The sequence below is a fragment of the Schistocerca cancellata genome, chromosome 7 (assembly GCF_023864275.1).
Source record: "Schistocerca cancellata isolate TAMUIC-IGC-003103 chromosome 7, iqSchCanc2.1, whole genome shotgun sequence".
NCBI classification, from domain to species: domain Eukaryota; kingdom Metazoa; phylum Arthropoda; class Insecta; order Orthoptera; family Acrididae; genus Schistocerca; species Schistocerca cancellata.
Window position 1 is genome coordinate 540,539,760 of NC_064632.1, and position 24,326 is coordinate 540,564,085.

The window sequence follows — 24,326 nt, forward strand, 5'->3', positions numbered from 1 at the left end:
ATGAAACATAAAAAATAAATATAAAAACTTTGGACAATTCACAACCATTACAAAATATTACAAAAATACATAAACAAAACTAAATTAAACTTATATTCACCTGCAAACTGGGCTGACACTGGTAGATGGGTGACGCTTCAATTTCGCGTCCCACTACAAGCTCTCCTGCGAACCTTGCAGAACTAGCACTCCTGAAAGAAAGGATATTGCGGAGACATGGATTAGCCACAGCCTTGGGGATGTTTCCAGAATGAGACTTTCACTCAAGGCTGTGGCTAAGCCATGTCTCCGCAATATCCTTTCTTTCAGGAGTGCTAGTTCTGCAAGGTTCGCAGGAGAGCTTCTGTAAAGTTTGGACGGTAGGAGGCAGAAGTAAATCTATGAGGACGGGGCGTGAGTCGCGCTTGGGTAGCTCAGTTGGTAGAGCACTTGCCTGCGAAAGTCAAAGGTCCGTTGTTCGAGTCTCGGTCCGGCACACAGTTTTAATGTGCCAGGAAGTTCAGCAAATTTTTTGTTTTGGCCGCTTCCTACATGAGCAGAGCAGGACTATAAAAACTTGGAGTGAAGGCAATGAAAAAGATCCTTCCATTTGCAACCACATGTCGGTGTGAGCAAGCATTTTCTTCCATGTGTCTCATGAAAAACAAATATAGTAATCGGCTCGACATGCGGTAGGATTTCAGACTGAAAATTTCAAGTCTGGAACCTAATATTTCAGAAATAATGGACACAAAAGTCAGATAGAGCTCATCTCACTAAGAACTGAAAATTAAAACTAACTGTATACTGATAGAGTACTCTGTTGTAACTGTATTTTTTCGAATAAATAATACCTTGTATGAAATAAGTGTTTTCTTATTTTTCACACATGTCTACTCAATGCAATCTCAAGTGTAGTACACATGAAACACCAATACACTCAGTTTTAATTTTTTCCTGTCATTTTCAGTTCACGCTCAATTGTTATCTTTTTAAGGAGTTTGTTATACTAAACACCCAGATTTGAAGACAAAATTATTAAGCAATAATCAAAAATTTAACAATAACAATGATGGCTAAATTGAAAAAGTTTTATGCTCAATATTTTATCAATAATGAATGTGTCAATAATGAAGTACCAAAAATAGAAAACGTATAAAAAGACTCTTAATTTGGCTTTTTAGGTACTTCACACTGTGATATGACAAGGTACCAATCATGCTCGATGAGGAGGTCCTCGAGAAAATTTTGTTGGGAACCCCTGCTCTAGTCCATCTCAACTGATCCTTGACTCGAGACGGTTAATGTTTGACTATTTGGAGACCATTTGCATCCTTTCATGGACTTCATGTTCCCGAACAATGACGGAAATTTTTATGGATGACAATGTACGTGTCATCCGGTCACAATTGTTCGCGGTTTGTTTGAAGAACATTCTGGAGACTTGGAACTAATGATTTGGCTACCCAGATCGCCCGATATGAATCCCATGGAACTTCTATGGAACATAATTCAGTACAGCAGAAGAAGAATGGGTAGCTCTGAGGCATGAAGTAGTGAAGGCAGCAGAGGATTAAGTAGGTAAAAAGACGAGGGCTAGTAGAAATCCTTGGGTGACAGAAGAAATATTGAATTTAATTAATGAAAAGAGAAAATATAAAAATGCAGTAAATGAAGCAGGGAAAAGGGAATACAAACCTCTCAAAAATGACATCGACAGGAAGTGCTAAATGGCTAAGCAGGGATGGCTAGAGGACAAATGTAAGGATGTAGAGGCTTATCTCACTAGGGGTAAGATAGATACTGCCTACAGGAAAATTAAAGAGACATTTGGAGAAAAGAGAACCCCTTGTACGAATATCAAGAGCTCAGATGGAAACCCAGTTCTAAGAAGGGAAAGCAGAAAGGTAGAAGGAGTATATAGAGGGTCTATAAAAGGGCGATGTACTTGAGGACAATATTATGGAAATGGAAGAGGATGTAGATGAAGATGAAATAGGAGATACGATACTGCGTGAAGAGTTTGACAGAGCACCGACAGACCTGAGTCGAAACAAGGCTCCGGGAGTAGACAACATTCCATTAGAACTACTGACGGACATGGGAGAGCCAGTCCTGACAAAACTCTACCATCTGGTGAGCAAGATGTATGACACAGGCGAAATACCCTCAGACTTGAAGAGGAATATAATAATTCCAATCCCAAGGAAAGCAGGTGTTGACAGATGTGAAAATTACCGAACTATCAATTTAATAAATCACAGCTGCAAAATACTAACACGAATTCCTTACAGACGAATCGAAAAATTGGTAGAAGTCGACCTCGGGGAAGATCAGTTTGGATTCCGTAGAAATGTTGGAACACGTGAGGCAATAATGACCCTACGAGTTATCTTAGAAAATAGATTAAGGAAACACAAACCTACGTTTCTACCATTTGTAGACTTAGTGAAAGCTTTTGACAATGTTGACTGGAATACTCTCTTTCAAATTCTAAAGGTGGCAGGGGTAAAATATAGGGAGCGAAAGGCTATTTACAATTTGTACAGAAAGCAGATGGCAGTTATAAGAGTTGAGGGGCATGAAAGGGAAGCAGAGCTTGGGAAGGGAGTAAGACAGGGTTGTAGCCTCTCACCGATGTTATTCAATCCGTATACTGAGCAAGCAGTAAAGGAAACAAAAGAAAAATTCGGAGTAGGTATTAAAATCCATGGACAAGAAATAAAAACTTTGAGGTTCGCCGATGACATTGCAATTCTATCAGAGACAGCAAAGGACTTGGAAGAGAAGTTGAACGGAATGGATGGTGTCTTGAAAGGAGGATATAAGATGAACATCAACAAAAGCAAAACTAGGATAATGGAATGTAGTCGAATTAAGTCGGGTGATGCTGAGGGAATTAGATTAGGAAATGAGACACTTAAAGTAGTAAAGGAGTTTTGCTATTTGGGAAGCAAAATAACTGATGATGGTCGAAGTAGAGAAGATATAAAATGTAGACTGGCAATGGCAAGGAAAGTGCTTCTGAAGAAGAGAAATTTGTTAACATCGAGTATAGATTTAAGTGTCAGGAAATCGTTTCTGAAAGTATTTGTATGGAGTGTAGCCATATATGGAAGTGAAACATGGACGATAAATAGTTTGGATAAGAAGAGAATAGAAGCTTTCGAAATGTGGTGCTACAGAAGAATGCTGAAGATTAGATGGGTAGATCACATAACTGATGAGGAGGTATTGAATAGAATTGCGGAGAAGAGGAGTTTGTGGTACAACTTGACAAGAAGAAGGGACCGGTTGGTAGGACATGTTCTGAAGCGTCAAGGGATCACGAATTTAGCATCGGATGGCAGCGAGGAGGGTAAAAATCGTAGAGGGAGACCAAGAGATGAATACACTAAGCAGATTCAGAAGGATGTAGGTTGCAGTAAGTACTGGGAGATGAAGAAGCTTGCACAGGATAGGGTAGCATGGAGAGCTGCATCAAACCAGTCTCAAGACTGAAGACCACAACAACAACAACAATCCAGAAGTCAGTTCGTTCACAAAATTTTGCACCGACAACTCTTTCGCAATTACAGACGGCTCAGTATTTCTGCAGCGTACTTCCATAATGACTTGTTGAGTCCATGCCACGTCGATTTGCATCGCTACGCCGGGCAAAAGGATGTCCGCCACCATATCGGAGCTATTGCACGACTTTCATCGCCTCAGTGTAAATAGCAAGCAACTCTTGAGGCTCACAAATTGGCATTCAACGGCTTTTATGCCTTCATTTTAATTTCTTAAACTCATGTCAGATGTCGTTCTAGTCGTTCGTTATTGGTTCATAGGTTACATTAGGCTGGCAATGTGTGGTTATTTGTGTTACATACTTGTTTTTTCGGTTAGGCCCCGTTCACCGGTGTGGTACTGGTTGACTAAGAGAACCTTTTCATGCCCCACTGGCATAGCATCTCGCATGCTACTTGATAAATTTTCTAAGTTTTTTGCATTACTGATACGACTTTCTCGTACGCAATCAAGGTATAACTTGATGTTCACATTTGTATGTGCCCTTTTAATGTTAATTAATTTTATGAAGAATCCCTCTTAGTTTTCCTTGTTTTTTATAACGTCCGAAGATGAGATTTACATCCTGAATTCCGGGTCGTGTGTACTATTTTATCGAAACAAAGGATTTGTGAAGTACAACTGTAGCGATTTAATCATCATGAAAAATACTAATTTTTGCAAAATGGTTCAGAGCACTATGGGACTTAACATCTGAGGTCATCAGTCCCCTAGAACTTAGAACAACTTAAACCTAACCAACCTGAGGACATCACACACATCCATGCCCGAGGCAGGATTCGAACCTGCGACCGTAGCGGTCGCGCGGTTCCGGACTGAAGCCCCTAGAACGGCTCGGCCACGGCGGTCGGCTAATTTTTGCAATAACGCGTAAACTAACGGTAGAAACGTTGTAATTTTTATGAAACAAATAAAGTACATGTTTAAAAGTTAAAAACATTGGTAGCGAGGGAAATCACCACATTTAAAACGACGGTAAACAAGACTAAAGCATCAGAGAGTATGAGAGGCTACAGACAAAACACTGACGGGCCAAAACATTCTGACCACCTGCTTAATAGCTTGCTTGTCCGTGTTTGGAACGAAATACATCGGTACGTATCAGGAATCCGACAGTTTGTTGGTAGGTTTGTGGAGGCATGTGGCATTAGATGTCTACGTCCAGGTCATGTAATTGGCGTAAATAACGAACCGCTGATTTTCGTACACGGTGATAGCGCCCGATAGCGACGCAGATGGGTTTCCTATTTACATCAGGCGAATTTGGTCGTTGAGACATCAACATGTGTTCGCTATAATGCTCCTCAAGCTACTGTAGCGCGGTTGTGGCTGCGAGACACGAACAATTATACACTCCTGGAAATTGAAATAAGAACACCGTGAATTCATTGTCCCAGGAAGGGGAAACTTTATTGACACATTCCTGGGGTCAGATACATCACATGATCACACTGACAGAACCACAGGCACATAGACACAGGCAACAGAGCATGCACAATGTCGGCACTAGTACAGTGTATATCCACCTTTCGCAGCAATTCAGGCTGCTATTCTCCCATGGAGACGATCGTAGAGATGCTGGATGTAGTCCTGTGGAACGGCTTGCCATGCCATTTCCACCTGGCGCGTCAGTTGGACCAGCGTTCGTGCTGGACGTGCAGACCGCGTGAGACGACGCTTCATCCAGTCCCAAACATGCTCAATGAGGGACAGATCCTAAGATCTTGCTGGCCAGGGTAGTTGACTTACACCTTCTAGAGCACGTTGGGTGGCACGGGATACATGCGGACGTGCATTTACCTGTTGGAACAGCAAGTTCCCTTGCCGGTCTAGGAATGGTAGAACGATGGGTTCGATGACGGTTTGGATGTACCGTGCACTATTCAGTGTCCCCTCGACGATCACCAGTGGTGTACGGCCAGTGTAGGAGATCGCTCCCCACACCATGATGCCGGGTGTTGGCCCTGTGTGCCTCGGTCGTATGCAGTCCTGATTGTGGCGTTCACCTGCACGGCGCCAAACACGCATACGACCATCATTGGCACCAAGGCAGAAGCGACTCTCATCGCTGAAGACGACACGTCTCCATTCGTCCCTCCATTCACGCCTGTCGCGACACCACTGGAGGCGGGCTGCACGATGTTGGGGCGTGAGCGGAAGACAGCCTAACGGTGTGCGGGACCGTAGCCCAGCTTCATGGAGACGGTTGCGAATGGTCCTCGCCGATACCCCAGGAGCAACAGTGTCCCTAATTTGCTGGGAAGTGGCGGTGCGGTCCCCTACGGCACTGCGTAGGATCCTACGGTCTTGGCGTGCATCCGTGCGTCGCTGCGGTCTGGTCCCAGGTCGACGGGCACGTGCACCTTCCGCCGACCACTGGCGACAACATCGATGTACTGTGGAGACCTCACGCCCCACGTGTTGAGCAATTCGGCGGTACGTCCACCCGGCCTCCCGCATGCCCACTATACGCCCTCGCTCAAAGTCCGTCAACTGCACATACGGTTCACGTCCACGCTGTCGCGGCATGCTACCAGTGTTGAAGACTGCGATGGAGCTCCGTATGCCACAGCAAACTGGCTGACACTGACGGCGGCGGTGCACAAATGCTGCGCAGCTAGCGCCATTCGACGGCCAACACCGCGGTTCCTGGTGTGTCCGCTGTGCCGTGCGTGTGATCATTGCTTGTACAGCACTCTCGCAGTGTCCGGAGCAAGTATGGTGGGTCTGACACACCGGTGTCAATGTGTTCTTTTTTCCATTTCCAGGAGTGTACTACTGGAAGATGACATCACCGTCGGGGAAGACGTCAAGCATAAACGGATGCAGATGTTTCGTAGATGTCAGAGTGTCTTCGATTACTACCACAGGTCCCTTGCAAGCGCAGAAGAATGTCTCCCTTAGCATAATACTGCTCCCACCAACCTGCGTGCGTACCACGCTCAACGTTTCGAACCACCGTCCCCCTCAGTGACGTCGTTTGTGAAGACACCATCGACCAAGTGTATAAAAATGTGATTCGCACGAAGGGCCGACACGTTTCCATTGATCAACTGTCGAATCTCGATGGTCCCTTGCTCACTGCAATAGTAACTGACGGTGTCGTTGGGCCAGCATGCAAACACGTAGGGGTGCAGAGTGAGATTTTCACTCTGCAGCGGAGTGTGCGCTGATATGAAACTTCCTGGCAGATTAAAACTGTGTGCCGGACCGAGACTCGAACTCGGGACCTTTTCCTTTCGCAGGCAAGTGCTCCACCATCTGAGTACCCAAGCACGACTCGCGCCCCGTCCTCACAGCTTTACTTCTGCCAGTACCTCGCCTCCTACCTTCCAAACTTTACAGAAGCTCTCCTGCGAACCTTGCAGAACTAGCACTCCTGAAAGAAAGGATATCGCGGAGACATGGCTTAGCCACAGCCTGTGGGATGTTATCAGAATGAGATTATCACTCTGCAGCGGAGTGTGCGCTGATATGAAACTTCATGGCAGATTAAAACTGTGTGCCGGACCGAGACTCGAACTCGGGACCTTTTCCTTTCGCAGGCAAGTGCTCCACCATCTGAGTACCCAAGCACGACTCGCGCCCCGTCCTCACAGCTTTACTTCTGCCAGTACCTCGCCTCCTACCTTCCAAACTTTACAGAAGCTCTCCTGCGAACCTTGCAGAACTAGCACTACTGAAAGAAAGGATATTGCGGAGACATGGCTTAGCCACAGCCTGTGGGATGTTTTCAGAATGAGATTTTCACTCTGCAGCGGAGTGTGCGCTGATATGAAACTTCAGGGCAGATTAAAACTGTGTGCTGGACCGAGACTCGAACTCGGGACCTTTGCCTTTCGCGGGCAAGTGCTCTACCAATTTGTTCTGCATGGACGTTGAAACGTCCCCTTAGAACAATTTATACACGACTGTGCCTAACCTGACACACAATATTATTTAGCGCAACGCAATCTGACTTTCAAAAATCCCTACAAAAGAATGGCCCTGACTAACATTAACCTATACCTTTCACAAATCACTTACCTCACAAAAATCTTCGTTACTGGAACTACTGCAATACAGCGATCGCCACTACTTCCAGCTAAATAAAAGATTCAAACTACAGAAGGCACTAACTACTGATAGGGATAGTTAGCAAATGAAAGATTTTAATGGAGAACAAACAATGTATTTACCTTAATATCGTCACTAGTCATAATATATGTAATTTCAAAACTCCGCCATCTCTCTCCTCACATCCACCACTGCTGGCGGCTCACCTCTAACTGCGCAACGCTACGCGCTGTTCACATCCAGCTATAGCAGTTCATGACAACAATGGCAGACAACAATGCAAACTAGCCACAGACTGCACACAGCACAGCCATACAGAGCGCTACGTGGCATTACCAATATAAAAATCTAAACAGCCTACTTACAACGTCCAGAACCTCGCTTGTGGGTGTGAGAATGTTCACGTGACCACTGGTACCAGTATCGTTGCACAACTGATGCAGCACGTTCCACTTGTGTGGTAATTCTCAGAAAGGGCAATTCCGCCACAATTTGTCCCCTTTCAAACTCGCTTAGTTGGCCGTACGAAGCACGAGTGCGTCTCCGTCGCATGGTTGCAAGCTTGCTCCACTCGTTCACACCAGGTTGAGCCTTCTGGCTGTGAGTACTCCCTATTAAAGGGTAGACACAGATGGCGCTCTGGTAGCTGTACCACTACACTATCTGTTGGCGGACAACATTTAAACCATTATCAGTGCATCTACTGTTCCCAAGTGGCGTATGTCTTCAACAGATTAAAATCGAAGTCGTCTTTCCAGGTGCACTAATTTTTTTCCGGCAGTGTATGAGGAGGATCTGCAAAATTATACACCCATATTCTTACTATCGGTATGCTGCAGAATTCTTGAACATATTCTATCTGTTGAGAGGCCAGACAAACGTGTGGTTCCTGAAGAGGGGCGGCAGCCTTTTCAGTAGTTGCAGGGGCAACAGTCTGGATGATTGACTGATCTGGCCTTGTAACACTAACCGAAACGGCCTTGCTGTGCTGGTACTGCGAACGGCTGAAAGCAAGGGGAAACTACAGCCGTAATTTTTCCCGAGGGCATGCAGCTTTACTGTATGGTTAAATGATGATGGCGTCCTCTTGGGTAAAATATTCCGGAGGTAAAGTAGTCCCCCATTCGGATCTCCGGGCGGGGACTACTCAAGAGGACGTCGTTATCAGGGGAAAGAAAACTGGCGTTCTACGGATCGGAGCGTGGAATGTCAGATCCCTTAATCGGGCAGGTAGGTCAGAAAATTTTAAAAGGGAAATGGATAGGTTAAAGTTTGATATAGTGGGAATTAGTCAAGTTCGGTGGCAGGATGAACAAGACTTTTTGTCAGGTGAATACAGGGTTATAAACACAAAATCAAATAGGGCTAATGCAGGAGTAGGTTTAATAATCAATAAAAAAATTCTTCTAATTTGTTTACCTAATCCGTTTATTTTTATTCATTGAAAATTCTGCATTTAAGTTCATGATTTATAATTAATAAAGATAATTAACGTAAATCGCCTTCTGCAGCTGGACAGCCTGAAGGAGCATCACCAATTTCATAAGCTTATGAGGCTTACCTAATAAATGTACCGCTACACAGTAATCACGAAGAGGCCACCTCAGACATAGTATTATGGTTCACATTATTTCTTCCCGCTACTGTGAGGTAGTAGTCGTCTGCTAATAAAACAGAGACTGTGGGTACAAATTAGTGTCGATATTTACACCACCGTCTAACACACAGGGTTATCCGTAACTACCTACAGGATTTCAGAAGATGACTGTGTGAAAACATCAAGACATAAGAAAATAGATACACATCAGTGGATAGAGCTTCTCTGCAAGTTTTCAGCTCACATTACATATGCTCAAAATAGGCACCGTTAATGTCGTGGCAAAAAATGTCGATGTGGGAGGAAGAAAACTTGCGTGCAAATCATTGAAATGACTGCTGCTGGAGGGCACAAGGGCAGCAGCCCGATATGGACCTCTATTACTTGGTTGTATATCTTCAGGCGGGAACTAATTTGATGTGACAAAATGGAGCGGACGACCTGTCTACGTGTTCTGAGATGCTTTCCCCGTTCAGGCGTACTCTGTAACTACGCCATGGCGCCTATTACGAATCGAAACTTCGAGACATACTCTGTTCTCTGATGTGTGTCTGTTTCCTGGGTGTCTTGTAGTTTTCACGCAGCCTTCTTCTGAAAGGCCGGACGTACATACAGGGTGTTTCAAAAATGACCGGTATATTTGAAACGGCAATAAAAACTAAACGAGCAGCGATAGAAATACACCGTTTGTTGCAATATGCTTGGGACAACAGTACATTTTCAGGCAGACAAACTTTCGAAATTACGGTAGTTACAATTTTCAACAACAGATGGCGCTGCGGTCTGGGAAACTCTATAGTACGATATTTTCCACATATCCACCATGCGTAGCAATACTATGGCGTAGTCTCTGAATGAAATTACCCGAAACCTTTGACAACGTGTCTGGCGGAATGGCTTCACATGCAGATGAGATGTACTGCTTCAGCTGTTCAATTGTTTCTGGATTCTGGCGGTACACCTGGTCTTTCAAGTGTCCCCACAGAAAGAAGTCACAGGGGTTCATGTCTGGCGAATAGGGAGGCCAATCCACGCCGCCTCCTGTATGTTTCGGATAGCCCAAAGCAATCACACGATCATAGAAATATTCATTCAGGAAATTAAAGACGTCGGCCGTGCGATGTGGCCGGGCACCATCTTGCATAAACCACGAGGTGTTCGCAGTGTCGTCTAAGGCAGTTTGTACCGCCACAAATTCACGAAGAATGTCCTGATAGCGTGATGCAGTAATCGTTTCGGATCTGAAAAATGGGCCAATGATTCCTTTGGAAGAAATGGCGGCCCAGACCAGTACTTTTTGAGGATGCAGGGACGATGGGACTGCAACATGGGGCTTTTCGGTTCCCCATATGCGCCAGTTCTGTTTATTGACGAAGCCGTCCAGGTAACAATAAGCTTCGTCAGTAAACCAAATGCTGCCCACATGCATATCGCCGTCATCAATCCTGTGCACTATATCGTTAGCGAATGTCTCTCGTGCAGCAATGGTAGCGGCGCTGAGGGGTTGCCGCGTTTGAATTTTGTATGGATAGAGGTGTAAACTCTGGCGCATGAGACGATACATGGACGTTGGCGTCATTTGGACCGCAGCTGCAACACGGCGAACGGAAACCCGAGGCCGCTGTCGGATCACCTGCTGCACTAGCTGCGCGTTGCCCTCTGTGGTTGCCGTACGCGGTCGCCCTACCTTTCCAGCACGTTCATCCGTCACGTTCCCAGTCCGTTGAAATTTTTCAAACAGATCCTTTATTGTATCGCTTTTCGGTCCTTTGGTTACATTAAACCTCCGTTGAAAACTTCGTCTTGTTGCAACAACACTGTGTTCTAGGCGGTGGAATTCCAACACCAGAAAAATCCTCTGTTCTAAGGAATAAACCATGTTGTCTATAGCACACTTGCACGTTGTGAACAGCACACGCTTACAGCAGAAAGACGACGTTCAGAATGGCGCACCCACAGACTGCGTTGTCTTCTATATCGTTCACATCACTTGCAGCGCCATCTGTTGTTGAAAATTGTAACTACTGTAATTTCGAAAGTTTGTCCGCCTGAAAATGTACTGTTGTCCCAAGCATATTGCAACAAACGGTGTATTTATATCGCTGCTCGTTTAGTTTTTATTGCCGTTTCAAATATACCGATCATTTTTGAAACACCCTGTATGAATAACCACACACACACACACACACACACACACACACACACACACACAGTGTGTGTGTGTGTGTGTTCTTACCTTTGAAGTCACACTTGGTGTTTGACCCATGTGTAATATGACAGACACTCAGGTCGTCGTCCCCTCAGGTAGCTCTGTTGCGCTGTTCTCTACGTTTGCGTGTATACATGCCTTAGGGAAAATGCACATTACTGGTAAAACTGCACTGTTCAACGACCCAAACGAAAGATTTTCTTTGTCGGTGCTCCACTATTTTCGCCATTTTAAGTAGAATAAGCTGCAGTATTCCCATTTGGCACGGTGACAAGAAGGTGTCGCAAATTCGTCAAGTAAAATACCCGCGCAGTTCACTTTTCCCAGGAATTCTGAAGGCCGGCGTCATTCTCTTCAGGATGATGCCCACTCATGTGTTGACAATATTGTTTTGGCTAAGCGGCAAAAGTTTTGCTGCGAAGCCTCACATATCTCGATGTCTTCCCATGTTATTTCCATTGCTTTGGAGACTGAAGAAAGACATTCGTAGCCACTAATTTGCTTCAGACGAAGAGGTGCAAATCTGAGTACATTCATGTTTCGGTAGGTAACCGTAAACATTTTTCGATTCAGATATTGACCACTTCGTCTCACAGTGGAATAGATGTGTTAACGGGTACGATGTTTACTTTCGAAATACCAAATATTTTAACTGTCTAGTATTCATTTGAGTGCCCCTAACGAAGTATCCATGAGGCACTGACTATAGCCGGCCTTTGTGGTCGAGCGGTTCTAGGTTCTTAAGTTCATGCCTCAGGCATGGATGTCTGTGATGTCCTTAGGTCAGTTAGGTTTAAATAGTTCTAAGTCTAGGGGACTGATAACCTCAGATGTTGAGTCCCATAGTGCTTAGAGCCATTTCAACCATTTGAGCACTGACTACCTTGCCTCACAATGCTGTTAATAAACTGAAGCGCTGAAGAAACTGGTGTAGGCATGAGTATTCAAATAGAGAGATATGTAAATAGGCGTAATACGGCGCTGCGGTTGCCAACACCTATATAAGACAACAAGTGTCTGGCGCAATTGTTAGATCGGTTACTGCTGCTACAATGGCAGGTTATCAAGATTTAAGTTAGTTTGAACTTGGTGTTATAGTCGGTGCCCGAGCGTTGGGACACAGCATCTCCGTGGTAGCGACAAGGTGGGGATTTTCCCGCACGACCATTTCACGAGTGTACTGTGAATATCAGGAATCCGGTGAAACATCAAACCTTCAACATCGCTGCGGCCGGAAAAAGATCCTGCAAGAACGGGACCAACGACGACTGAAGAGAATCGTCCAACGTAACATAAGTGCAACCTTTCCGCAAACTGCTGCAGATTTCATTGCTGGGCCATCAACAAGTGTTAGCGTGCGAACCGTTCAACAAAACATCATTGATATGGGCTTTCGGAGCCGAAGTCCCACTCCTCTACCCTTGATGACTGCACGACACAAAGCTTTACGCCTCGCTTGTGGAGGTCAACACCGACACTGGACTGTTGATGACCGGAAAGATGTTGTGTGGTCGGTCGAGTCTCGTTCCAAATGGTATCTAGCGGATCGACGTGTTCATGTGTGGAGACAACCTCATAAATCCATGGACCCTGCATGTGAGCAGGGCACTGTTCAAGATGGTGGAGACTATGTAATGGTGAGGAGCGTGTGCAGTAGGGTTATGTGGGACCCCTGATACGTCTAGATACGACTCTGACGCCTAGATAAGAGGTCCTGTTCATCACCTGCATCTATTCATATCCATTGTGCATTCCGACGGTGTTCTGCAATTCCAGTAGGACAGTGCGACACCCCACACGTCCAGAATTGCCACAGAGTGGCTCCAGAAACACTCTTTTGCGTTTAAACACTTTCGCTGGCTACCAAACTCCCCAGACATGAACATAATTGAGCATATCTGGGATGTCTTGCAACGTGCTGTTCAGAAGAAGTCTCCACCCACTCGTACTCTGACAGGTTTGTGGACAGCCTTGCAGGATTCATGGTGTCAGTTCCCTCCAGCACTACTTCAGACGTTAGTCGAGTCCTTGTCATGTCGTATTGCGACACTTCTGCGTGCTGGCGGGGAACCTTCACGATATTAGGCAGGTGAACCAGTTTCTTTGGCTCTTCAATGTATATTAACAGTTATGGCGATTACTTTTGAAATACTAAACACTTTACTTGTTTTTTTTCATCTGACGAGTTTTTATTTGAGCGCTCCTTATAAATTTAATTTCATTGTGCACTGAGAAGACATCTGCGTATCTTACAGAAAAATACATACAGATTACGACTCATTAATCCTCACAAGGAAAAAGAAAAGTCAACACGTGAAAGTGTAACCTTACACTGCCCAGCATCTATCGTCGCTCTTCCACTTGACTGTGAGTAGCGTTTCAGTAGCAGATGTATGGGTCATGTACAGCGCAGACAGTGACAAGGGAGAACGCAGGTTATTACACCCATGCCTCTAACCGTGAAGTCCTGTCTTGCGCTGTAACTGAAACACACTTTACCTGTTAAGAATTCTGCAGTGACCCAATGTCTGGGGGGGGGGGGGGGGGGTAGAACCGCACGGGGGTCGGTGTCTCTGAATCTATGGGAATTGGAATGGCAGCAAGGGGAGGAAAGTATCACTGTGTGCATTCTCTGTGTATGTCCAGAGGACAGCACGTTAAAGGCACTGTTCCAGAGCCATTGAGCGGACAGGGTGTAACCATTCGCGGATCGTGGTGCGGGTTGGGACGAATGATGCGTGATGCCTCGGCTCCATGTCGAGGATGCCGGTGAACTGAGTCCACTGATTGGCTTACGCTCATGGCGTCACAGTGAACTCGATACAACTACGAAACAAAATAGCCAGTCGGACACTGTTCTAGATTCATCGTATTTCATTGTGTTCGTATTATGAGTTGCATGTTATGACAATCCCGCTTCAAGACAAAGGCGCTTTGAAGATTTATCACAAACGCATATCTCTTTATACAAATTATTGTAATTTAAAGTGATTTAATAACATATCATTAGTAAAAGGCTTCAGGACATCATAAGATGAAAGATAAAGTCAGGATTTGCAGGTGTTACGCGTAGCTTAATAAGCAACGGAATGTGGTTATATAGTAACTGGAAGTATGTTTGCGTCCTGGCATATGTCAAATTCTATTTCATCTTCAGATTTGTGACAGATTTTGGAACATTCTCATTAACGTAATACAAGTATGTTCTGCAATATTCCATGTTATTTACATGTAAGAGTGCACTTCTCAGGAATGAGTTTCTTCGATTTTGTAACTGGAGTCTGACTGAAAATGAAACATATATATGGTGCGAGTGAGAATAGCAGCAACAACACTTGTATTCTGGCTTGTCATACATATTTGAGTGCTTCTTTTTTCCGAATATTTCGCGAATTTCGAGAGTGTGGCAAGGCAGGAACCTAAGAGTACAGCTTAAATTCCTGCTTGTGGAACGAGCAACTATAACATTCATATTCTTGCTTCTCACAAATATTTGGCTGCTCATTCCTGAATATGTTACGATTTTCGAGGGTGTGATAAGGCAGCTTAAATGTTGATAGAGCTCTTTACAGACCACTATACCTCTTAGTGCTGTTACAGATTTTCTGATTTTCTTACGACGTCACGAACGTTAGCCAATCAGAAGACAATTATCTGTGAAGCTGCCAGAGACGGATGCTGGATTTGTATTTTTAGGGGCTACCATCACTGATCGCCTTGAACTTGAGTTGTGATTGGCTGCTTCAAGCTCACTCTTAATAAAAAAATGGTTCAAATGGCTGTGAGCACTATGGGACTCTTCTGAGGTCATCAGTCCCCTGGAACTTAGAACTACTTAAACCTAACTAACCTAAGGACATCACACACATCCATGCCCGAGGCAGGATTCGAACCTGCGACCGTAGCGGTCGCGCGGTTCCAGACTGTAGCGCCTAGAACCGCTCGGCCACCCCGGCCGGCACTCTTAACAGCGCCGTTGTTCAGAGAACTGATCTTCATTTACGTGATTTCTCGCCCACCATACATCTGCATCTATATCTACATCCATTCTCCGTAAACCACTGTGAAGTGCAAGGCACAGCACACTTCTCACTGTTTCACACATTTTTCCCGTATTATTTGCGTGTGGATCGCAGGACAAATGTTTTCTTAAATGCCTCAAAGAGTGCTTTAATTGGTATAATTTTGTCTTCGCGATCCCTACAGAAATTATGCACAGGATGCTGTTGTAGATTCGTAGATTCCTCAATATTAGTTCGTACAAGTCTGTAAGTAGTCTTTTATGGTATACACGGCACCTGCCTTCAAACATCTGCCAGTAAGTAATCTACTCTGCATACGAGCAAGCCCTACCAATGAAACAACAATAACCACACAGTAGTGTTTGTTGTGAGCCCAGTTTGAAGGCTGAGATCTATGAATCACGATTTTAAAGAGTCATTTATTTCGGCCGTTTTCGATCGCACCCACGGCTGTCTCAGACCAGAGACATACAGGTCATCACAACCGGTTCTTAGTATTAAGTGCAATTAGTTCTCTGTTTCACCTAAGCTTTCGTTTTATTTGGTAAAATACGACGACGAAAATTTGCATTTAAGATATGTAGTACATGAAATACATACGGATAAAAACTGAGTTATCCTACCAATCCCTCTCCCACAGAAACTGCGTTAACTATGTTCCAGGTGGAATTTTGTATGTATAATTATTTCTGGTTTAATAATATTTACAATAAACTGGATTATTTAAAGACATTCCTAACTGTCTGGAAAAATTCTCTGGATAATTTTCGATATGTGATTAGAAGTGGAGATGTTCTTTATTCAAAGGGAGGACCCCTCTTCTTTGTCCTTACCAATAATAGTGTTTTTGTCGTGAAAACGAATTACTGTTACTGTCGTCACACGACGAAGATGCTATCGTTTTCTTTTCACGCCAATGCAAGTAAGCAAAGCCACACAACTCGCTACACTCTAACACGAAGGAATCATCCAAATTGGATTGAAATAGGTAGAGGTGATGTACATGTTCTGACAAATAAATGATTACAATTTATGAAGAACTGCATGATTTATTCAAGAGAAGGAGCTTCACAAACTGAGCAAGTCAATAATGCGTTGGTCTACCTCTGGCGCTTATGCAAGCAATTATTCGGCTTGGCATTGATTGACAGAGTTGTTGAATGTCCTCCTGAGGGATATCGTGCCTAATTCTATTGAACTGGTGCGTCAGATCAGCAAAATTTCGAGATGGTTGAAGGGCCGTGCCCATAATGTTGCAAAAATTCTCGGCTGGGGAGAGTTCTGTCGATCTTGCTGCCCAAGGTAAGGTTTTGCAAGCACGAAGACAAGCAGTAGAAACTGTCGCCATATGCGGAAGGGCATTGTCTTGCTGAAATATAGCCCCAGAATGGCTTATTACAAAGGGCAACAAAACTGGGTGCAGAATATCTGTGCTGTAACGGTGCCGTAGATGAAAACCAAAGGGTTGCTGCTATGAAAAGAAATGGCATGCCAGACCGCCATTCCTGGTTGTCGGGCTGTATAGCAGACGACAGTCAGATTGGTATCCCACTGCTGTCTGGTGGGTCTTCAGGCAGGTCTGCGCTGGTCGTCGGAGTTCAATCCAAAGCAGACGTGATAGCTGAAGACAATTCTACTCCAGGCCAAGACGGGTCTGGAGAGGCTCCAGACAACGGTGGGGTGTCTACCTCACTGTTGCTTCCCATGAGGCCTGACAATTATGAACGATAGTTTGCGGTACCATTTCTTTTCATAGCAGGATCCCTTTGGTTGTCTTACAGGACAGCGGTAGGTCGACAATCTTCTGCGTCCCGTTTTGTTGGGCTTTATGCCAAGTTATCGTGGTCAAAATAATGCACAGCTTCACAGAATGAGAGTTTCTACTGCTTGTCTTCCTGCTTGCCATACTCTGCCTTAGAAAGGTCGCCAGACCTCTCCTTAATGGGGAACTTTGGAGCATTATGAGCAGGACCCTCCAACCATCTCGGGATTTTGATGATCTAAAGCGCCATTCGGACAGAATTTGGCACGTTATCCCTCTGGAGGATATCCAGAGACTGCATCAATCAAGCCGACCGCTGAGGCCGAGAGGTTCTAGGCGCTTCAGTCCGGAACCGCCCGACTGCTACGGTCGCAGGTTCGAATCCTGCTTCGGGCAAGGATGTGTGTGATGTCCTTAGGTTAGTTAGGTTTACGTAGTTCTAAGTCTAGGGGACTGATGACCTCAGATGTTATGTCCCATAGTGCTCAGAGCCATTCGAACCATTTTTTTGCATCAATCAATTCCAATCCGAATAACTGCTTGCATAAGGGCCAGAGGTAGACCAACGCATCATTGACTTGCTAAATTTGTGAAGCTCTTTCTCTTGACTAAATCCCTATTTCTTTGAAATTGTGATCATATTTTTGTCTGTTGTACAACACATTCTCAGATTTCGGTCCCATTAGGATAATTCCTTCGTGGTGCGCCGTTTTTTTTTCCGTTTCAGAGTGTATAAGAGCAACTGTAGGGTAAAAGACTTCCGGAGGTCAGCGATGTGCCAGCACTTAGAAGTGACGTGCCATCAGAGACTCTGTCGTCATAAGGTTTATGCAGTCAACTTGCTCATCGCCCGGCGATGACGAATCAAAGGCGCTGCTTCTTATCGGCCCGTTTAACTGCACCATCGGCTCGCTAGGACCCTCGCCAGGCGATGGTATCAGGCTGGCCTGATTTCTCGACGCGACCATTCTTGCATGTCCTGAAACTATAGACCTATAGCTCTAACGTCGATCAGTTGTAGAATTTTGGAACACATATTATGTTAGAGTATAATGACTTTTCTGGAGACTAGAAATCTACTCTGTAGGAATCAGCATGGGTTTCGAAAAAGACGATTCTGTGAAACCCAGCTCGCGCTATTCGTCCACGAGACTCAGAGGTTCCCAGGTAGACGCCGTGTTTCTTGACTTCCGCAAGGCGTTCGATACAATTCCCCACAGTCGTTTAATGAACAAAGTAAGAGAATATGGACTATCAGACCAATTGTGTGACTGGATTGAAGAGTTCCTAGGTCATTCTCAATGGAGGGAAGTCTTCCGAAGTAAGAGTGATTTCACGTGTGCCGCAGGGGAGTGTCGTAGGACCTTCGCTATTCACAATATATATAAATGACCTTGTGGATAACATAGGAAGTTCACTGAGGCTTTTTGAGGATGATGCTGTAGTATATCGAGAGGTTGCAACAATGGAAAATTGTACTGAAATGCAGGAGGATCTGCAACGAGTTGGCGCATGATGCAGGGAATAGCAACTGAGTCTCAATGTAGACAAGTGTAATGTGCTGTGAATACAAAGAAAGAAAGATCCTTTATCATTTAGCTACAATATAGCAGGTCAGAAACTGGAAGCAGTTAATTCCATGAATTATCTGGGAGTAGGCATTAGGAATGATTTAAAATGGAATGACCATATAACATTTCCGACCGGTGTGGCCGTGCGGTTAAAGGCGCTTCAGCCTGGAACTGCGTGACCGCTACGGTCGCAGGTTCGAATCCTGCCTCCGGCATGGATGTGTGTGATGTCCTTAGGTTAGTTAGGTTTTATTAGTTCTAAGTTCTAGGCGACTGATGATCTCAGAAGTTAAGTCGCATAGTGCTCAGAGCCATTTGAGCCAACCATATAAAATTAATCGTCGGTAAAGCGGATGCCAGACTGAGATTCATTGGAAGAATCCTAAGGAAGTGCAGTCCGAAAACAAAGGAAGTAGGTTACAGTACACTTGTTCGCCCACTGCTGGAATACTGCTCACCGGTGTGGCATCCGCACCAGATACATAGATGATAGAAGAGATAGAGAAGATCCAACGGAGAGCAGCGCGCTTCGTTACAGGATCATTTAGTAATCGCGAAAGCGTTACGGAGATGATAGATAAACTCCAGTGGAAGACTCTGCAAGAGAGACGCTCAGTAGCTCGGTACAGGATTTTGTTGAAGTTTCGAGAACATACCTTCACCGAGGAGTCAAGCATTATATTGCTCCCTCCTACGTATAGCTCGCGAGGATAAAATCCATGAGGATAAAACCAGAGAGATTAGAGCCCACACAGAGGCACACCGACAATCTTTCTTTCCACGAACATTACGAGACTGGAATAGAAGGGAGAACCGATAGAGGTACTCAAGCTACCCTCCGCCACACACCATCAGGTGGCTTGCGGAGTATGGATGTAGATGTAGATGATCGATGCGTGAAGCATATAGCAATTACCAACGTCATACCTTAGCAAAAGATGTAGCCGAGAACCTGTGTAAAATCGCTAGACGAGTCCCAGGCTTCTATCGTCACTCGTTGACCAGACTGGTGTGGCAATAGAAGACAGCAAAAGGAAAGCCAGAATTTTAAACTACCCATTTACGAAATCATTCATGAAGTAGCTCGGTACGGGCTTTTGTTGAAGTTTGGAGAACACACTTTCACCGAGGGATCAAGCAGTATATTGCTCCCTCCTACGTATATCTCGCGAAGAGACCATGAGGATAAAATCAGAGACATTAGAGCCCACACAGAGGCATACCGACAATCTTTCTTTCCACAAACAATCCGAGACTGGAATAGACGGGAGAGGTAGTCAAAGTACCCTCTGCCACACACCGTCAGGTGGCTTGCGGAGTATGGATGTAGATGTAGAGAAATTTGAGCAACGATTGACTGCTTCAAGGTCACTCCACCTGTGCCGTGTTTGTCTCTGTTGACTACCTAAACAGCTTGAGGGTAATTACTGCCAGCGACCGAGTGAGCAGTGAGAATCGATGAGCGAGCAGAAAGCTGCCAGTTATGATGATAAGATGTCGATGTATCGATATACCGAAATACCGCTATATTCTCCCAAAAGTATATATATATATGGAGTCGTCGATAATTTTACTCCGATTATATCGTTAATAAAATGGCAATATCGAGTGCCGATATTTTTTTAAATTCTATTTTTTCGCAATTTTCGGTAAATATTTGAAGTAGTTCTTTTGAAATTGTAGTATAATATAATTTATAATTTTACTTTCACTGTGTGAAGGAATCTTTCTTACTACTTTTTGAGCTTTCATCACGACAAGTCTTTCCCTTTGACTGTGGCAAGCAAGTATAGATCCAAATAAGAAGTCCGATTGCACTGACGGTGGCGGTGTGAATGAAATAACATGATATCCGATGTGAAGAAATAGCACACCAGTTGGGTTAAAAAACAATTTTTAACGCAAACATTGTCCTATTTCTTCACATCGGCATTCTTCAAAACCAGTTGCTGAAACTCATGAACGAAAATCTAAAGGACAAGATTTCTCTTTGCCGTGGGCGGAGACGTATAAGGGGAAATGCTGACGTAATCGGCGCTGCTACTACCGACAGAAACTGCGACGTTTAATTTCACAACAAAATTTTAACAGTAAAACTGTTAAGTAGCTAGCGTTTGCAGAAATGTAAAACAGGAAAACAGACATGAAGTGTTCCAGATAAATCCGATATGTGATGAAACCGAACGACAGACCCATCAGAGACGTTTTATTTTGACACTTACCTGCAGTTACCAAGTGTGAACGTGCACCTTTTCTTTCTAGTTCTTGCTCTAAGGGGGATGTCCGCTTATGTGTTGGCTGAAGACCCAACACCGTGTTACGAGTGGAGGCCGAAATGCACGCGTTTTAGCTCACGCAGGCTGGCGTGAGGAGGGAAGAACTATACTGACGTGAGGTCTGGAACATGACAAGGAATGAGAATTCAGAAAGCAGACGTAATTAGTTTGATACTTAACTTTAATCCATTGATGATGAACGCCGCTCTTGACGGTACATAATTCACAATATTATCTGTTCAGAATACATTCCTGAAGATATTTCTTATAGTAATTGAATATGGCGCCTTGCTAGGTCGTAGCAAATGACGTAGCTGAAGGCTATGCTAAATTGTCGTCTCTGCAAATGAGAGCGTATTTTGTCAGTGAACCATCGCTAGCAAAGTCGGTTGTACAACTGGGGCGAGTGCTAGGAAGTCTCTCTAGACCTGCCGTGTGGCGGCGCTCGGTCTGCAATCACTGATAGTGGCGACACGCGGGTCCGACGTATACTAACGGACCGCGGCCGATTTAAAGGCTACCACCTAGCAAGTGTGGTGTCTGGCGGTGACACCACGTCCGCAGCTCGTGGTCTTGCGGTAGAGATTTTCTCTGCTTCGTGATGACTGGGTGTTGTGTGTTCTTCAGCATCATTGGCGCACTCAAGTCGCCGAAGTGGTGTCAACTAAAGAGGACTTGCAATACGGCGGGCGAACTTCCCCGCATGGGGCCTCCCGGCCAACAGTGCCATACGATCATTTCATTTCTAAGGGGGATGAGAAGGCTGTTAGCTTGTTGATGTACGGAATGCAATATTAAATCAGTACTGAAATATGCTGCTATAAAACTGGCAGTATATTTACAATAGGCAGCCAATAGTTTTCTTTTGCCCGGTACGTAGACATTACTCCGTCTGTATATCGATAATTTTTCGAAATATTTCGATAAATTTTTCGATATATTTTTTAAATATCGATGTATCAGAATGAGATTTTCACTCTGCAGCGGAGAGTGCGCTGATATGAAACATCCTGGCAGATTAAAACTGTGTGCCGGACCGAGACTCGAACTGGGGATCTTTGCCTTTCGCGGGCAAGTGCTCTACCAACTGAGCTACCCAAGCACGACTCACGCCCCGTCCTCACAGCTTTACTTCTGCCAGTACCTCGTCTCCTACCTTCCAAACTTTACAAAAGCTCTCCTGCAAACCTTGCAGAACTAGCACTCCTGCGGAGACATGGCTTAGCCACAGCCTGGGGGATGTTTCCAGAATGAGATTTTCATTGTGCACCGGAGTGTGCGCTGATATGAAACTTCCTGAAAGATTAAAGCTGTGTGCCGGACCGAGACTCGAACTCGTTACCTTTGCCTTTCGCGGGCAAGTGCTCTACCAACTGAGCTACCCGACCACGACTCACGCCCCGTCCTCACAGTTTTACTTCTGCCAGTACCTCGTCTCCTACCTTCCAAACTTTACAGAAGCTCTCCTGCGAACCTTGCAGAACTAGCACTCCTGAAAGAAAGGATATTGCGGAGACATGGCTTAGCCACAGCCTGGGGGAAGTGTCCAGAATGAGATTTTCACTCTGCAGCGGAGTGTGCGCTGATATGAAACTTCCTGAAAGATTAAAGCTGTGTGCCGGACCGAGACTCGAACTCGGGACCTTTGCCTTTCGCGGGCAAGTGCTCTACCAACTGAGCTACCCGACCACGACTCACGCCCCGTCCTCACAGCTTTACTTCTGCCAGTACCTCGTCTCCTACCTTCCAAATTTTACAGAAGCTCTCCTGCGAACGGGGCGTGACTCGTGGTCGGGTAGCTGAGTTGGTAGAGCACTTGCCCGGGAAAGGCAAACGCCCTGAGTTCGAGTCTCTGTGTGGCACACAGTTTTAATCTGCTAGGAAGTTTCATCGATGTACCAGATTTCCAATATTTTTAAAAATATCAACAGTCCTAGTACAAGCGTATCCTGAAAGTACGCTGTATTTCTGATAAAAACCTATGGTCCTCCCAGTAAAGGGGACAGGAAAGTTAAACAGCTGAACAATCTGTGACGTGTGACGGAATACTGTGCGCTTTGCTTTTCCAGCTCCAGCTACCAGACGGCCTCTTGTGGAATGCTGACCGGCTGTTTGTTTGTCGCCCGCAGGAACTGGAAGACCGCGAGAGGAGCCTGATAGCCTCGCAGGGCCGCACCGACGCCTCCCTGCAGGCGCTGCAGCGGGAGAACCGCTACAGCGAGGACAAGGTCAAGGAACTCGAGAAGAAGGTACGTCGCCCGTACATACACACAAAATATGCTAAGTGTCTCTACTCTTATACGATACATTGTTGTTGTTGTTGTTGTTGTGGTCTTCAGTTCTGAGACTGGTTTGACGCAACTCTCCATGCTACTCTATCCTGTTCAAGCTTCTTCATCTCCCAGTACCTACTGCAACCTACATCCTTCTGAATCTGCTTAGTGTATTCATCTCTTGGTCTCCCCCTACGATTTTTACCCTCCACGCTGCCCTCCAGTACTAAAGTGGTGATCCCTTGATGCCTCAGAACATGTCCTACCAACCGGTCCCTTCTTCTGGTCAAGTTGTGCCACAAACTCCTCTTCTCCCCAATTCTATTCAATACCTCCTCATTAGTTGTGTGATATACCCATCTAATCTTCAGCATTCTTCCGTAGCACCACATTTCGAAAGCTTCTATTCTCTTCTTGTCCAAACTATTTATCGTCCATGTTTCACTTCCATACATGGCTACACTCCATACAAATACTTTCAGAAATGACTTCCTGACACTTAAATCTATACTCGATGTTAACAAATTTCTCTTCTTCAGAAACGCTTTCCTTGCCATTGCCAGTCTACATTTTATATCCTCTCTACTTCGACCATCATAGTTATTTTGCTCCCCAAATAGCAAAATTCCTTTACTACTTTAAGTGTCTCGTTTCCTAATCTAATTCCCTCAGCATCACCCGACTTAATTCGACTACATTCCATTATCCTCGTTTTGCTTTTGTTGATCTTCATCTTATATCCTCCTTTCATACCTACTTGAAATTTTGCCATTTTTGTTACAAGCCACCAACTCGTTTACGACTGCCGTTAACACAGTTCCACGAGGTCCCTCCAACTTACCTTCGAAACTGTTGTTCCTCAGTTGCTCGAAGGATGTTCCAGATATCGCTCTGGCATCTGAATTCGAACTCCAGCTTCCTACTGAATCTACTATGCCTGCAGCAGAAGGAGAAGCGTAGTAGGTGTCATTCTGTTTCGTGATGGAAAATACTGCTTGAAATGCTAGCGAG

At 44.9% G+C, this 24,326-nt stretch overlaps 1 protein-coding gene and 1 non-coding gene across 2 annotated transcripts in view; one reads left to right on the top strand and one right to left on the bottom strand.

Moving 5' to 3' along the window:
* Window positions 1–24,326, top strand: part of LOC126092889 (coiled-coil domain-containing protein 170) — a 380,321-nt gene that overhangs the window by 104,203 nt on the left and 251,792 nt on the right. Inside the window, exon 3 of the mRNA XM_049908619.1 lies at window positions 23,172–23,291. Within this exon, the coding sequence (XP_049764576.1) occupies window positions 23,172–23,291 (120 nt within the window). The remainder of the gene's footprint in view (window positions 1–23,171; window positions 23,292–24,326) is intronic.
* Trnas-cga (transfer RNA serine (anticodon CGA)) lies at window positions 22,657–22,731 on the bottom strand. The gene has a single exon. It is a non-coding gene; the product is annotated as a tRNA-Ser (tRNA).